General features: G+C 48.8%; 1 protein-coding gene across 1 annotated transcript in view; it reads right to left on the bottom strand.

The window, feature by feature from the left end:
• The window catches only part of CSMD2 (CUB and Sushi multiple domains 2), a gene marked incomplete at both ends in the record, with an annotated part of 666,422 nt that overhangs the window by 400,858 nt on the left and 248,171 nt on the right, over positions 1–17,393 (bottom strand). Inside the window, 1 exon segment of the mRNA XM_082863599.1 lies at positions 16,174–16,381. Within this exon segment, the coding sequence (XP_082719725.1) occupies positions 16,174–16,381 (208 nt within the window).

The following is a 17,393-nucleotide window of genomic DNA, read 5'->3' as shown; positions in this document are numbered from 1 at the left end:
TGGAGTCTTAGTTTTACCACCTGAAAAATAGGGATGATGGTCCATTCTTTACAAGAGTTTCATAGGGATAGAATGACATAATGCATGTGCAACCCTTGGTACACTGCCTGACACCCTGTAGCTCTTAAAGATCGTTACACCCCTGAAGGTATATTAAGGCAGGAGGGAGCAGATAATCAGAGACTCGAAAGGGCCAGACAGAGAGCACCAGAGCCTGCTCTAAGGGCAAGGAATTATCCCAAGAGTGGTGTGCACAGAGAACGGAAAGGGAAGAACCCAGGTGGAGAGGAGAGCGTGTGGGGATAGGCTGCGGAGCCTCCGAGGCTCAATGTCTTCTTCTGCAAGATGTGATACCTAACTTGTAGATGCTGACGAAGATTCACGGAGACAACATATGTGACGTCATTCAGCACAGGAACCTACTGGCTCATTGAGGCGAACAAGAGATATCTGCCTGCTGACTTATGGTGATATCTGTCCCGTTGCCAAAGACTCTGAGACCAGGTAGGTGGGACAAAGTGCTACCTGCCTTTCTTTCTGGTGGGGTGAGACGGGGATTTGAGGAGGGTGCTGAGATTCTAAGATGTCAGAGGCTCTATTTATTCAACAAACTGTCAGCAAACCTTGATGCCTGCCTGTTGCCAGGATTTCGGCTGAGCACTGAGGATTCAGGGATGCTGGGGCAAGTTCATGCTCTTCAAGAGTTCATGTTGGGAGAAGGACGCTAGAGAAGAAGTGGCTGGTGCCAGTACAGCAGGAGTCCAGGGCGGGTGGGTGGGGAGGGAAGGCAGAGATGCTATCACGTCTCAGGATTTCACACACAAAGGAGACAGTTTTTGTGTGGGCCTCCACCAGGCAGATAAGAAGGTGAGGCTCGACTTCAAAGCCAGAGAGTTGAGACGTTCTAGTTCAGCATTGTAACCACAGGGCTTATCACAGAACCCAGTACAGAGCAGGCGGGCAAAAACATTTGTTAAATAAATTCATAAAGTCGGTTAGGAGTCAGTGTGCTTTGTTTTAGGTAACAGATGTGCCCGCCTGGCCTTGTGCATAAACCATAACCAAACATGTAAGTCAAACATAACCCAGGAGGGGCTTCCCTGGTGGCGCAGTGGTTAAGAATCCGCCTGCCAATGCAGGGGACATGGGCTCGAGCCCTGGTCCGGGAAGATCCCACCTGCTGTGGAGCAACTAAGCCCGTGCGCCACAACTACTGAGCCTGCGCTCTATGCTCTGCAACAAGAGAAGCCACCGCAATGAGAAGCCCTCACACTGCAACGAAGAGTAGCCCCCGCTCACCACAACTAGAGAAAGCCCGCGTGCAGCAATGAAGACCCAACGCAGCCAAAAATAAACAAATAAAATAAATAAATTTATTTAAAATATATATATATGGAAATTTCCGGGTGTGTGTGTGTGTGTGTATATATATATATATATATACACACACACACACACACATATATATATCTGGGAATTTCCATGCCAAGGAATTCGATAACGGAGCCATTCATAAGAAGATGGAGCAAAAATCCACCCACACCCTATTACTGCCCTGGCAAGAGTTCTGTTTAGGCCCAGCGTGGCCCTCAAACTTTCATCTACTTCAAAACACCTGAGAAAATAGTTACAAATACTGAATTTGGGCTCAATCCTCAGAAATTTTGGAGTTAGTAGTCTGGGGTAGGACTTAGGAATCTGCATTCCCAAATGCCTTCTAGGCAAGTTTTTTGATTCAGGGAGTTGGTTGGTGCAACACAATTTGGGAAACAAGGGGTGCGTTCTAGAGGGTATTTTTTTTTAATCGGGGGTAGAACTGAGAGAGATCAGGAGCTTTGGGGCTCCTGGAAGCTGCTGTGTCTTGCCACCTCTTCTCCCCTGCCCATCACCAGACAGACAGATGTCCCTCTATTTCTGGGGAAGACAGTCAACTCCTGATCAGCCTATTTCCTACTTCATTCTTTGATGTCCTTCGTAACCTCTTTCCCCAAAGCTTCCTACCCTCCACCCGTTTGTGGTCCCCCACTTTAGTGCACATGGGGATCCCATGGGAGCTTTACAAATACTGATGCCCAGCTCCCACCCCTGGGCATTCTTTTTTTTTTTTTTTTTTTTGCGATACGCGGGCCTCTCACTGTTGTGGCCTCTCCCATTGCGGAGCACAGGCTCCGGACGCTCAGGCTCAGCGGCCATGGCTTACGGGCCCAGCCGCTCTGCGGCATGTGGGATCCTCCCGGCCCGGGTCACGAACCCGTGTCCCCTGCATCGGCAGGCGGACTCTCAACCACTGCGCCACCAGGGAAGCCCCTCCCCCCCCCCCCGGGCATTCTGACTTAGTTAATCCGGGTGCTGGTTCTAACGGGCATTGGGATTGCACTAACTGCTCTAAATCCTATATCCCTGGCTTTCCTCTGGCCCAGAGAGCAACGTCAACGGATCGCTCTGCTTTCTCTGAATCTCCCCCTTGGCCAAAGCACCAGTGACCAGAAGAGGAATCTGGAGGAGAAAGATGGAGCCACACGCAAGACATGCAGGACCAGCCTTGGGAGGATGGAGGCTGCAGACTGAGGATAAAAGGGGTCCCCGGCGGTCACCGGGTTCACTCCTGCAGTGGGGGAGCCTGTTCATCACCCTGATTGCCTTTTTTCCTGTCTCCCTGGGGTTTGTAGGCAGGAGGCAAAGAGCACAAGAAGGACTCCTAGTGCGACAGGTTGCCGGCAAATTGATTCTGCCCCAACGGAGGCAGGCGGAGAGGGCAGTGCTCATCAAACCTCTCTCCTCCTTCCTGCCAGGCCCAGTGTGCTGCGGGTCAGAGGAAGTGAAGGGATAGCTGAAACTGACGTGGCTTCAGAAATTGACATCAGGTGCCAGACAGGCATCTGCTTAACAAACTGGCTAATTTTAACCTCTGTCTCCCAGACCCAAACTCTTGAAGGGAAGGAACAAAAAAGAGTGATATTTAACACATTTCTATTTCTGTGCTCCACAGTCTCTCTCTGAGGTGGCAAGTTTGAGCCTAATTGATTTCTTAGTCAAAAGGAAAAAAAAAAAAGACAAAAAGGGAGAACAACAACTGAGAAAACTTAACCTCACTCACTGTTGCAATCAAACCTCTTCAGTTCTGCCGACTGCTGAGCTTTTTATTTTTTTAAGACTGGCCAAGTGACTTGCATAATTTAAGATCCTTTCTAGCACTGATCAACCTGCCCTGGCCGAGCAGTTTGCTGATTAATTATTAATCAGACCGAGTTTAGGATGAGTAATCAGCAAGAGTCAGGGCTAATTTGCAAATGTCCCCCAGGAAGGTTATTACTTAAAATACTTGGTGGAGAGGCTCCATGTTAACCTTTGCAATTAGCCCCAGGACACTGTTACTGGTGAGGCGGAAGCAAGTTTCTCCTCCCAACAAGCCGGTCTTGGACACCTACTAAGTGCCAAGCCCCGCCTTTACAGCTTTTCAGGGTTCTGCAGGCAGTGGCAGGGGGAAGGGAGGGAACAGAAAAAAGACAAATCCATAAGTAAGCCACAAAACATCAGGGACTGACAAATACCTAAAATAAAACAAGATGTTGTGTTAGTGAGGGATTCCTTTAGGTTGCATGGACAGGGTAAGCCTTTTTGAGGAGGGGAAATTTAAATGGAACTCTGCATTTCAAAACAGCCAGGTCTTTTTTGTGTTTTTTCTTGTGGTTTTTTTGTTGTTGTTGTTTGTTTGTTTTTGACCTATGAAGGAAGAGGATCTTAAACCCTGGGAACAGCTAGTGCAGGCCCCAGGAGGGAATCTGCTTAGCCCATCCAAGGGGCAGGAGGGAGGCAAGTGGAGCTGGGGTGCAGTGAGTGGGTGTGGGTGATAGGATGGAAGTCAAAGAGGTGGGCAGTAAACCCATAGTCTTGTAGGATTTTATTCTAAGTATGATGGGAAGGCATTGGCAAGCCTTAAACAGGGGAGACATGATGTGATGTGTAAATGTCAGGCACTCCAGTTGCTTTATGGAGAATGGACTACAGCAGGGGTAGAAGCTGGGAGACAAGGCCCTTGAGCAGCCAGATGCCGGTGGCATAGAATGGGCAGAGCAGCTTCTTCTGGGGAGTAGACAGAGGTGGAGAAGGCTGGGAGAGGAGAGATTAGGGGGAGAAGGGCATGTCCTATGTCCATGGACAGATGAATGAATAAACAAAATGTGGTATATACAGACCGTGGAATATTATTCAGCCTTAAAAGGGAATGAAATTCTGATACATGCTATAGTGTGGATGAACCTTGAAAACTTTATGCTACCACAAAAAGAACAAGTATTGTATGACTTGTAGTCAAATTCATAGAGATAGAAAGTAGAATGGTGGTTACCAGAGGTTGGGAGTGGACGGGGAGTTACTGTTTAATGAGTACTGCGCCTCACTTTGGGAAGGCAAAAAAAGTTCTATAGATGGACAGTGGTGTTGGTTGCACAACAATGTGAATGTACTTAATGACACTGAATTGTACACTTAAACATGATTAAAATGGTCAGTTTTATATTACGCTTATTTTATCACAATTAAAAAAAAAAAGTCTGTTTCGAAGTGTTCATTTTGAGATCCTGTTGAGATTTTGAGATTCCTGTTCATATATATGGAGCCCAAAAGGTCCCTTAGGGCTGGACATTGAAATTGAGAGCCACTGGCGTATAGATGATTTTGAAAGCCAACCTGTGATTCATTGAGATTACCTGGGAGGGAGGGTAAATGGAGAAGAGGAGGGTCCCAGGGCCCCCTGGGCAGTCCACATGTAAAGGGTGGACGGGTTGAACAGTGGAGGAGACAGCAAACGAGACAGAGAAGGAATGGCCATAGACAGCTAGCTACGTGGTTTAAGTCATATAGGAGAAAGAACTAGTTTAAGGACAGATGGCCAGTGTTATGTTCCCAAGAAGCCAAGTCAGATGAAGATGGAGGAGTGACACTGGTCACCGGCAATCTTCCCAAGGCTGTAGCTGAATGGGGCTGAGAGATGGAGGAGTTTGGTGCGCACTGTTTTTGTTTTGACTTCAGATGGTAGATATTAGAACATGTCTCTATGTTCTTTAATATTAAGCAGTGTTTAAGAGGGAAGAGAAAAATGATGAGTGCAAGAAAGAGAAGATGTCTCTAGCAGGGAATCCTTGGAGAATATGAGAGCTGGAGCGTAAAGGGAGGGGCAGGAGCGAGGGCATTTGTCTACTGAAATGTGAGGTGTGGCAGAGATACTGGCTCACCAACCATTTCATCTGCTATCATGTTTCCAGGCTCCCTTATGGCTAGGCTGGACCATGTGACTACTTTTGGCCAATGAAACATGAGTGGGAGTGATACGTATCATATCTGGGCTGGGGCAGTGAAAAGCCCATGCTGGATTCTCTACTCTCTTTGATGGTGGAGCTATAAGATCCTAGAGCCTGGATACCAGCCTCCCCACCCACCGCCCACCCCCGCATGACTATGTGGTCTAGAGCCACTCTCATGATAAATGTGTAGCATGAGCGAGAAATAAAACTTTGTGGTGTTATACCAATGAGCGTTAGGGTTAATGAAGTTCAAAGAAGGAAGTGGCAAGAGACAAGACTGGGGTGGGAGGCAAGGGCTGGATCAAGAAGGGCCTATGAAGGGCTGGAATTTTATTCTGTAGACAATGGAAGATGATTGAAAGCTTTTGCCTGGGGCTTAGCATGTCAGATCTGCATTTTAATTAAACCATTCTGGTAGCAGCGGGAAGATGAATTGGAGAGCGACAAGAAGCTGAGCAAACAGCAAGGAGGCTATTACAACCCACAAAGAAGAAAAGATGATGGGCTGAGCTGGGGGAGTGGTAGCAAAGACGGCAAGATATGCTATAGGAGGTACATTGGGAGAATTTAGCAATTAATTGAATGTGGCTGGTGAGGGAGAGGGATTAGACGGGGATGATTCCCAGAGTTTGGGATGACTTGGTAGAGGGTGGTACCATAAACTAAGAAAGGAAACAAACCCTGTGACCACGTTAGTCGTCGATTATGAGTGAAGTTGGGACCTGTCGAGTTGGAGACACTGGGGGGACATCAAGGTGGAGCTGTCCAGCAAGAGTTGGCTCCACAGTCTGATGCTCAGTGGGGAGGCCAGGCTAGGGGGCCAGATTTGAGAGTTGTAAAGAGACAGGTGGTTTAGCTGAAGCCACGGGAACAGATAAGTTTACCCAGGAAGAATGTGTGGAATGGACAGAGCAGGAAGACAAGAGCAGGATCTTGGAGTCACCAAAGAAGACAGAGAAGGAATGGTCAGAGGGGTCAAGAAGAATCACAGACAGTAGCTCGAGAAAAAAAAAGAGAAAGGAAAGTTCCAAAGGGAGAAATAACCAACAACGTAAAGGAATGTAGAAGTATCCAGTCAGATGAGACCTAAAGACGATCTTTTGGCGTTGGCATCGGAAGTGGTCGTGTTTGGAGTGGGGGTCGGTTCTCTCATGATGATCTTAATAGGAATGGTTTCAGGGCAAGGCTGGGGGTAGAAGGCATGGTGAAGTAGGTGGGAATTATTGGCGACAGAAGAATTAGAGGCAGCCAAGATAGATCACTCTTCCAAGAACGTACATGAGAAGTTCTCAGGGACACTGGAGTTCTACTATTCCGTGACGGCTCACCTTTTTTTCAAACCAAGCCTGCCCTCTCCTTTCCCAAATGACGGAATCTGTTGAGCTCAACAGTGACCATCTGCCATTTTCTCAGACTGTCAAATGCTAGTTTTCTCTGTGAATACTGCTTCCCTGGTGAGGCTGTGGGTGTCACACACCAGCCACTGGATGAGGAGAAGCTGGGATTAAAAGAAATATAAGCTCAGGGTTACAACCAGGGCGGTAGGGCGCTCTTAGGAAGCCAGAAGAGACTGTAAGAGCAAGGGACAGGCAAAAGCCAGTGTGAAACATGGGCTAGGTGATGCCAAAAGTGAGTACAACAAACATCTGTGGCCAAGTGCGAAGAAGAAGACCAGGACTGGGGCCTTGAACGTTAAGAACGAACTAACATCATTCTGGAAGGCAGATCATACCAGAATGACGGGCCTCTGGAAGGGGACAGCTCCTTCCTTCTGACTTAGCGGCACCATCAGGCATCTGGCAGCTCCTCAAGAGAGGGCGGCAAGCGCATCTTGCTGTCTGGTGCCCTTCACGGTCCTGGCACGGGCCGCCACGCAGACGCCGTACTTATTACCAACCTGTTGCATGCAGTCAGACCCACGGGGTACAGGCCAGCTGTCTGACCTCAGCTTCCCACACACAGAACTTGGCTGAATCGCCAGCGCTAGAGGAGCCAACGTGCCGACAGCGAACAGCCCTGGCTCACTTCCTGCCCCTTCCAGCTGCGGCTCGTGTTCTCTTCCTGAGAACAAGTTCTCAGTGATGCAAACAAGGAAGTCACGTTGATACCCTGTGGCATGTGCGGGAGCCCCAGCCTCACTCCCCAGCTCTCCAGGCCTGTTCTGCCAGCAGCACGCTGGGGCACTAATCCCTTCCCACTGCTCGGCTGCGGAGCCAGTAATGCTACTTCCATCTCTGATACGGGAGATGAGATTTTAAAGGGCTGGTTATTTATGGGCTGGCTCCTGATGGAGACAACAGATGCAATTTCATGGGCTCCATGAGAAGAGAACAGCTTCTTGGGCTGGCTTAAAGCATTGTGATGGGGCAGGAAAGGAGAGGGAAGCAAGGGTGTCACAGACCCACAGGAAGGCGGGAGGTTCTGAGTCTTGGCTGGAATAGGCCCATCCCCTTGCCAGCTCAGCTGCATCTCTGAGCATCTCTGCCACCCCGACACCTTGACCCTGCCTTGCTCCTGGCATTCAAACAGTCTGAAACCCCAGAGGACAGGCATAGGCCTACGCCACTTCCCTGTGTGAAGTTCAAAGGAAAATAGGGCATTGTGACGATGGGCCTTTACATGTGCAATTCCCTCTGCCTGAAATGCTGATCCTGAGTTCCTCCCATGGTGGCTCCTTCTCAGTAGTCAGGTCTTAATCTTAGCTCCTACCCCCTCAGAGAGGCCTCCCCTGACCCCTTTATCTTAATAAGGTCTCCATCGCTATTATTCCCCATCCTGTTCACTTCCTTCATGGTGCTTATCACAAGTGTATTTTACATTTATTTTGTGATTCTTTTATTAATGTCAGTTTCCCCCAAGTAGACCAGAAGTCCCACAAAGACAGGGCCTTTATCTGTCTCCTCCACCATTGTATTCCCAGTGCCAAGCTCAACGTCAGACAATAGAAGGGCTTAAGTAGTTTGTGTGAATGAATTATGATGGAAAAATGATGGCAGTAAAGATGGAGATGGTAAGGCTGACCGAGATGTTGAAGGAGACACTCTTGATGAAGATGATGCTGGTGCTGGTCCTGAAGATGACTTCTCAAGGCCCTGCCAGAGTATTTATTTAAGTACCGAACTTTTCAGCCATAGCTATTGATCGTCCCATGACCATCTCCACTAGTCTTATCCCAAAGACTGTGTATCAGTAACCAAGGGCACCTGTGTCCCTGTATCTCCTTCCTTGCTATGGCCTTAACTTCTCTCTCTGTGCCCATTTCATGCTGGGGAAGCCAGCGAGCATCACCGTCCCTCAGTACTGCTCCTTCCACTGTGTTCCTCTGGTAAATGATCCTACCACAGTCATCTAGCCAGAAACTTGGGATGCACTCCAGACTCCTCCCCTGCCTTCATTCCTCCTTTCCAATGAAGCCCCCAAAGCAGTTGATTCTATATCTGAGGTGTTTTCTGATGTCAGCTCCTCTGCTCCATCCCTTTACAACTGCCATAATTCAAGGCTGGATGATCTCTTGCCTGAGGGGTCACAGAGTTTTATAGCTGGTTTCTGAGGCTTCGAGTTGAACCCAATTAAGATTCAGTGTGATTATGTTACTTCTCTGCTTAAAATACTTCGATAGCTTTCTGCAGTCTGTGGAATCCTCTCCCAGCTTATGAACATGGGGACGAGGTTCTTCATGACCCATGCTCTTCCTGTGCTCATCTCAGGCCTCATATCCTGTCCTTGCTTTCTTGCACCCTGTACCCCCCACTTGCAAAGCTCCAAACACACCAAGGCCTTCCTGCTCCATGCAGGAAGGCAAGCTTTTACTCACCCCTGAGTTCAACTCAAAAGTCATCCCCTCTGGGACTCATTTATCTGAGTCCTTCCAGCAGCCCCTCCATCGTGACGGAAGACTGAGACCTTTTTTTAGAGGACGTCCTTTGTTTCCGTCTTCCCAGTGACCCTGTATTCCTTTGGTGACCCACCTCTTCTCCACTCCCAGTCAGAGGTGTGGGCAGGACAGATAGTCATGTGACCTGGGAGTGGCCAATGAGGACATTCTCTAGCTATACTGATATTGAGGGTGGAGCACATGATCCAATCTGGTCCAATCAAGAATCATCTGAGGGCTTCTGTGGAACCATTAGGGAAGACACACTTCCTTTCTGCTAGGATTGCTAAACCAGGAGGATGGAGGAAGCTGATGGCAGCCACCCCTGCTACTTCATGGGTAAAGCTTGCCTGAGACTGAAGCCAACCCACGGGAGAACAAAGCTGTGGGAGGGGGAGAAGCAACTGTGGACATCTGCAGTTGTGGATAGCTGCACGCCTTGATCCAGCAGTGCTTGTAGCCAGTCCCTGGGCTTTTCAGTTACAGAAGACAACATATTCCCTTTCTAGCTTGAGTCAGCTGGAGGTGGGTTTCTGTGTCTTGAACCAAAAGAATCCTAGCTATTACATTTCTTTTTCAGCCCCTATGGGCACTTCTGTATACCTCTTAGAAAAGTACCTAACACATGAGATTGTAAAGCACTTAATTATATGCTGCCTCTTCGCCCTGACTGTGAGCTCCAGGGTCCTGTACAGTGCATGGCTATTACTTAAACATTTGTGGAGTAAATAAATAACTCCTTGGGGATAGGACTGTGTGTCTTTGTCTCCCTAGCACCTAGCAGAGCCTAGTTCATAGAAGGCTGGCAGTAAATGATTACCAAAAATAAACAGGGGAAAAGTAACAAAGAACCAAAATGATCTAAACCAATGGTTTGACAAAGTATATGTGAATGAATAAATAAGTGAGTAGTTATTATTAACAAATCCCCATTGGCATGCTGTTCTCATTCTAATTATATCTGAATCTAATGACTCCTGAATGAAATAGCTAGTTAAAAGTCATTGAGATCAAATGGTTCTAGTTGGCTCAAATTCCATGTGTAAAATGCTTAACAATTAAAACTCAGTCTTTCAAAAGGATAAAATGTTACTAGCAAAATTTTCAAACTGAATGTCTCTAAAGTAGATGGGAGTTTTTGTATCCCTACCTATAAAAACAAAAGCAAACAAGTGAAGGGAAACAAGGTAAAGAAAACCCCTCAAAGTTGAATTCAGAGAGTAGGTTGAACCTGCTTTCCAGGGAAGTTCTGTTTTCAAAAACAGCTGAAGTCTACTGGGTGGCCCTGGGGGCAGGACCTGGGAACTCCAGACAGTGGAGTCGACTTTCTTCTATTCTTCTCCAGGTGGAAGGGGCCACCAAGGCTCAGAGGTAGATGCCAGAGCCCCAGGGTGGGGGCACGGTGGAGAAAATCTTCACTAGAGAATCCCTGGGACCACTTCCTAGATCAGGGAAGGAGCTCTTACATTGGCCAGGAGGCCCAGGCAGCAGTCCTAGAATGATGCCCACCCGCCCCCTCATCTCCATCTCCCATATCAAAATGGTACCCACCCTTCAAGGCCCAACTCAACTGCAGGCCCCGTCTGGAGCCCCAGGACAATGTGCTCCTCTGAAGCCCTGCAGTGTGTTCTCCTTCCTTTTCCTACTTTACATGTTTGGTGGAGGCAAGTCTGTCACATAGAGGTCTGTGGGGGGCTTGGCTTGGGGGTGTGGGCACACAGAGAATGGGCAGCAGATCCCAAATGACTGGAGTGAAACAAAGAATGAAAATTGAAGTATATTGAAGGAAGCAAGGAAGAGAGGCTGGGAACCACAGCAGAGACTGACGCACAGAAGATGGGAGAGTGGTCCTGGGGTCTACACAGACATCCCAGGTGTGGGACGGAGCCATACGCACCCCCAACAAACACACGCTGGTGGCTGACACTTCTGCTGGCCCCAGAAAAGGGCGGCTTCAATTCCGAGTGCAGGTCATGCCCTGCCCGCCCTCCCTGCCATAGGAGGAAATTGCCAAGGGGGTGGGGGCAGACAGCGGAAGGGGAGGAGCGAAGGAGGGAGGAAGGCCCTACAATCTGCATCTTCATCAATCAGAGACAGCGAGCGGGTCCCAGGCAGAGATGTTCCTCCCCTCTCTCTGCAGTGCTCTCCTGGATATCCTTTCCATACACTCTGCCCCTGCTCTCCAAATCTGCAGGCCGCTGAGGGCAGGGGCTGTGCCAGGCTCCGGGGGAGCGCCCCTGCTTCCAGTCCGGCACAGAATAGCCATTGGTAGCTGAATGAGTTGAACCTTCCTCTGCTTTTCTAAAAAGCAGCTAATTGGCCAGCCTGGGGCTGGGTCCAGGCAGAGAAGAGGTGATGCCGCCCGCAATGTGCTCACAGAGTGCAGCTCTGGGAAGACGGTTTCACCCTCCACCTTCTGACCTTTGCAAGGGCATCCTCTAGTCTGACCCAGGGGCTCTCTGCCAGTCTGCCTTACCTGGTTTCCAGGCAATTCCCCTGGGAGCTGGATCAGGCAGCGTGACCAGCCTGTGTGTGCCTTTCTGCCTGGTAAGATGCCACTGGTGGCAGGCTGGGAGATGGCCTCATGGGAGGCTCTGAGTGGCTGGAGATGCCTCTTCTTACCCTTTTCCCCTCAAAGAGTGAGCCCCTGCCTCTTGTCCCCATCCCAGGACTATTATTCCTACTATAAACCAGGCAACAGTTTGCATGTTTATCCCTTTCCATATGCTTTGTAGGTTGGTAAAATGAGCCCCATTTTTCAGATGTGGAAACTGAGGTTCAGAGAGGTTAGTAAATATCCTGAGATTACACAGCTGTTAAGAAGTGGATCTGGGTTTTGAGCCCAAGTCCATCTGACTCCCGAGCTTGCTATCTCCCCAGTTAGATGTCAAGGTGCAGGCTTGACACCTAATCCTGGGGATGCTGTACTGACCTCACCCCTGTTCTTGGAGGAGTGTCTGGCTTCCTCTCCTTCCTTGTAGCCCAGAGGAAGCGTCTGGTGAGACTCCAATGGAGAGAGTCCAGCATGAGGCAGAGGGAGAAGGGGACAGATTCTGGGTGGACTTTAACTCACTGATTTTCTCCTTGACGGAGAGGCCGGCTCTGTAATGGGCTGACAATTATTTCTCCTCGTTACGATAACACGATCCTGATTCCCTCCAGGGACCCAGAACCCTGGGTTTTAAGAGTCTTCTTCATCCCTCAGCCCCAGCCCTCTGAAAATCCAGGGACCTCATGAGAAACTGGAGCAGTGGTGAGAGGATTTACCTAGAATTGGAGGGGAAGGAATGGGGCTCCCTGAAGGTCATTGCCAAGACTGGGTCAGAGCAGAAGAAAGACCACCACCTACCCCCGAGAAAGATGAGTGACAGAAAATCTGGCCCCTAAATTGAGTTCGGTGAACTAGAACTAGAAGTATGTACGTGTCAGGGGGTCTGACCTGGTGATGCGTATATGGCGATGACGTGGAGGGGCGTGTGTCCTTTGGCTGTGTGTGTGTGTGTGTGTGTGTGTGTGTGTGTAGTGGGGGAGTAATACCAAATCTACTATGTGGATTGCAACTCTCAGTCAATTCAAACCCAGCTTTTGCTCCTGGTCAGTCGCACACACAAGAAGGCAATTAACTTTAGGGAGAGTAAGTCTAAGATGCTTGAGACCCTCTCAGCGTGTCAGAGTTACAGGGTTCAGTGCTCACCATAGTAACAACCTTTTCCTGCTCAAAACGTGTATGGTTGGATTCCCAGAGGCCAGTGATGGACAAGCACAACAGGAATCAGCAATCCACTGATTGATGCATATACATCACAGGACTTTATAGTTACGGGCAAACGACGCTATTATGTACACTCCTCCCACCTCGGTCTTTCATTATGTCAGTGCAATTGATTATATCCTGCTGTATTTTTGGCTTTGAATTGTCCTTTGTTTTATGGAATAATGTTCTGAGGAGTTGGCAGGTTTTGTTGTTTTTTTTTTCTCTAATATCCTTACTTGGCAAAATAAAAAATTATCAACCCTATACTTCCCCGATTGTTTGGAAATTTTACTAGTCCATGAAATCCAAACCAGAGGAACCCCTAATTTAAACTCTCCTGTTTATATTCCCCCTTGGGGTAGGAGGACAGTGTGGAACCTGAGTCAGGGACAGTCTATGCCACCACCCTCTTCTGAATCAGCACGAATCTGCTACCCAATAAGGGAGATAGCGGGCTTTTTTCTCTCAAAGGTATCTCTGTTTTTCTCAATAGATAAAGGGATGCCCAGTTGTTCAAATTCATCTTTTCTAAGAAGATCTGCTGTCTTTCTATGCTTGGTGCAGAACTCAAGAGAACAGCCTAAAATCGTGACGTATGCTGATAAAAGCAGTATACTTATAAACCAGGAGCATCACATTTTCACAGGAATCCTGGGATACATAAAGGAGAGGGGCTGGGGAAAGAGCAGGTTCTTTGCACATACATCCTGAACCTCCATCCTGAGCCTCCAAGTTTGCTTATCCGTAGTTGCTATGCAGGTATAAATTAGAACAACAAATGCATCCTGCCTGGCAATGCATCAACCCTGTAAATAATTATAATTTAATCTTAGAGCAAAGAGTTCTGAATGACTCCCTTAACGATTTCCTCTGCTAAATTCCTTCCCCACTGAGTGACTGAATAGGAAAAGGAATAATCTTTCAGATTTGCTTCACTCCAGAAGTTTGGACAACCGTGTAGACCCACACCTGGGGGGCAGAAGCTGTGGGAGACCATTTGGCCCGCAGACAAACAAGTGAGTGGAAGACGCTTCGGGGCTGGAATAGAGGGAACCGGCAAGGATATTCATCTTCCTATCTGTTTACAGAAGTGAAAACTTGGAAACAATCTATCAAGAGATCTGATTGAGTAAATTGTGTCAGTGTCACGAGGGAATGCCACACAGCCGACAATCCTTCACAAACATAGCATGATTCCTGTGCTGGCTGGCTAAGAAGATGGGCTTTCAAGTCCAACTAACCTGGGCTTGAATCTCAGCTCTGCCCCTTACTACCTGTGTGACTTCAAGCAAGTGACATAACCTCTCTGGGCCTCGTTTTCCTCATCTGTAAAAGGAGGAAGATTATGCTACCTACTTCATAGAAGACGAAATGAAATTATAGCTGTAAGAGCTTAGAATTAGCCTGCCAAATATTGATAACAAAAGCTCAATAAATACTGTTTATTTACGAAATAAATACTATTATCACACCTATTATACATTGGAGACATCTGTCATGACACAAGGAAAAAATTTTCATGATATAATGTTAAGTTAAAAGTACGTAACTACTGATATATTTTAAGTTCCTAATTTTGTAATATTAAAATATATATAAGTGGCCAGCTAGCTCGATCTAGGCAAAGCAAAAAGGCCAAAGGGGAATACATCAAAATGTTAATACTTGTTATTCATTTCCTTATACCTTTTAATATTTTCTGTGTTTTCTATAAGGAGCATATGTATTACATTTATGACCAGAAAAATAGGTATTTTACAAAAAGAGTCAGGGGGACAGAAGGTCTTCAGGCTGGGCAGGTCCCTGGGAGTGCAGTTCAGTGAAGAGTCATCTAGAGTTCCACCCCAACTCGGAGCACCAAATATCTAGCCCCTGGCGCTGGACCAGCCTCCACACAGCAATTAGTCATCAGCTCACTGACGTCCCTCTCAACACCCCATCCAGGGTAGCAAATGACCTGAAGTGGCCAAGTTCACGCGACGAGCTGATGACACCAAGGTCTTCTGACTCCCAGGTCAGTGTGCCTTCCAGTACACCAGGAAATTTGAGTTTCCCGGTTCCCAAAGCTCTAAGTCCACATTTGGGAGGAGTCTGTTACCACTTTATCCCTCTCAAAGGGTCATACTTGGCTTCTGTTGTGGGTTTGTCGGATTGTCTCACCCTCAAAGGGCCATGTCCTTCTCAACTGGCGTTTCTACAACATAGCACGAAACCTGGTACAAAAGAGGTGTTCGATATCCGCGGACACCTGTTTTCTTCCTCTCCCACCCTTCCTCCCCGTCTCCGCCTGCGTCCCCAGCCCACTGACCGCTGTGTCTGTCTTTCCGAGGCGCTATCTGCCCCTGACTTTTGTAGCTACCACTTTCTGCTTCTCTCAGAGCCCTCGGTGACACCTCCTCTGCCTCTGTCCCAGGCACCGAGCCCTGCTTTCCCCAGCGCCGCGCAGCAACGAAGGCTACAAAGAGGCACACCTAAGTGCATCCTTCTCTTGGCTCCCGACGTGCTGACCCAGGTCCCGGTGGTGCCCTTATCCTGATAACAGAGCCACCAGGAGAATATGAGAACATGTTCTGAACGCCACACCACCACTCTCACAGCTTGTCACCCAAACAGGAAGCTAAACACTCCCAAAGTCGACCTCAGTTTGGGCACGTCTCTGGGAGACCACAAGCAACTAAGGCTGGTGAGCCTTCATCATCCCTCTCTTCCCAAACCTGCCAACACCGGGTCTCCATGGCAGCGGAGTACACATCCCAAAAGCCCCGCTTTGCGGTAAAGCCAGAATGATAGAGCAGGCTAGTCCTTCCCGCAGAAATCGCGACACAATGCCTGTCCCATCTCAGAGCCCTGGGGATGGGAAAAGCAACCGCCACTCAGGGCTCTATCCCCTTTGTTGGATGCTTCCAGAAATGGAACAGTATTTCAAATCATTTCACTGAGACCCTGTCCATGTCCTGAGACCAGAACACTGTTAGTCTTACTGCAAGTCACTCGACCAAGGCCCATCCTGTAATTCTTCAGCAAGGACGTGCTTCAAATCAGATACCAAAATCACTGTAAAAATTTACCCCAGCTCTAAAAATACATAGTGACTTCTCATTATGATGAGAGGAAGGCTCTTCAGCAGTGGGTGGAGGAAGTGGCAAAGGGGCCTTCAGCTGCAGGTCCAGGCGCTGAGGGGACCACACCCCAGTAAGCCACAGCTGCAGGGAACAGGGGAGGGGGCGGACAGGCACGCTTACCAGAGGGAGGAGCCTTCAGTCCCCGTGACTTCCAGAAAGTCGTAACCATCCTCCAGCTGGAAGTCAATAAAGACCAGGGCGATGGTGTCGCCCAGCTCGGCCAGGATGGTCCAGGTGCAGTCGGCATTGTTGTGGTACTCCGAGGGGAAGTGCGGGCTGGAGATGATGCCGCTCTGGCCCCGTAGGGTTCCGCCGCATGCGTCGTCCGCTGTGGACAGAGACAGGAGGCTCACCGTGAGTCGGTCAGGTTCCCAGGCCCTGGTACTCATCCTGCGCTTCACCCACGAGAGGCAGGGAGGGTCCTGGGACATGACGTGCAGAGAGGGTGCCCCAAGACCCTAGTCTGAGTTGGCCTCATAACAATGATACTAAGCACTTCCAAAGCTCTTATCACGTGCCAGACCCCGTTCTGAGAATTTTAGTTATCACTGCTCTCAATGGACAGATGAGGAAACCAAGGCACAGGGAGGTGATGTAACCTGCCTGAGGTCACACAGCCAACAAGCTAGGCTAACGAGTTGGGTGAACGGTGCCCTTTGGAGCACGTTTTTAACTACGATACCACACTGTTCTGCAACGACCAGGAAGGAAGGAGAAATCAGTTGTCACGTTTATTTCCACGGTCACGACTGTGGTGACCAGGATGTTTTTTCCCACCGGATCTTGGTACACCTCAGATGTGAGGGAACAAAACAAAAACTCAGCACAGCTCCCTTGGGCAAAACTCAAAGGGCATTCCAGGCCCGTCACAGATTGGCCGGACCTCTGCAATCTTCCCTCCTGCCCCTTGGGCCCAGGCCAGCTCTGTTCTAGTGCTGTGTGTGGTCAGACCTCCTGGGCTCTGTTCACATCGCTCCCTCTGCCTGGGGTGCCCCTTGTCCACAGCAAGTCTTCTGATGCTTTGAGACCCAACTTCAAAGCCACGTCTCGGTAAAGCCTCATTTCCCCAAGCTTTTAGAAATGGCTCTCTCCTCTGTGCTCCTGGAGCAAAGTGTCCAACTTCAGACACGGTACTTGGCACTGTTTGAGTGACCTGTCACATGTCTGTCTGCCACTCTAGGTTCTGAACTTGCTGGGAATCCCCAAGGGCTGGGACCACGTCTTACTCATCCCTGCAGCACATCCTGGTGGAGTGGCACTGCTCCAGCCTAAATCCCAGCTGAGACTTGATATTCAGAAACAATGATCCAAGGAACATGCTCTGACATAAAGTAGTTAAG

This window comes from Leucopleurus acutus, assembly GCF_964270905.1.
Source record: "Leucopleurus acutus genome assembly, chromosome: 2".
Lineage (NCBI taxonomy): Eukaryota > Metazoa > Chordata > Mammalia > Artiodactyla > Delphinidae > Leucopleurus > Leucopleurus acutus.
This window is presented reverse-complemented; position numbering and strand designations above follow the sequence as displayed.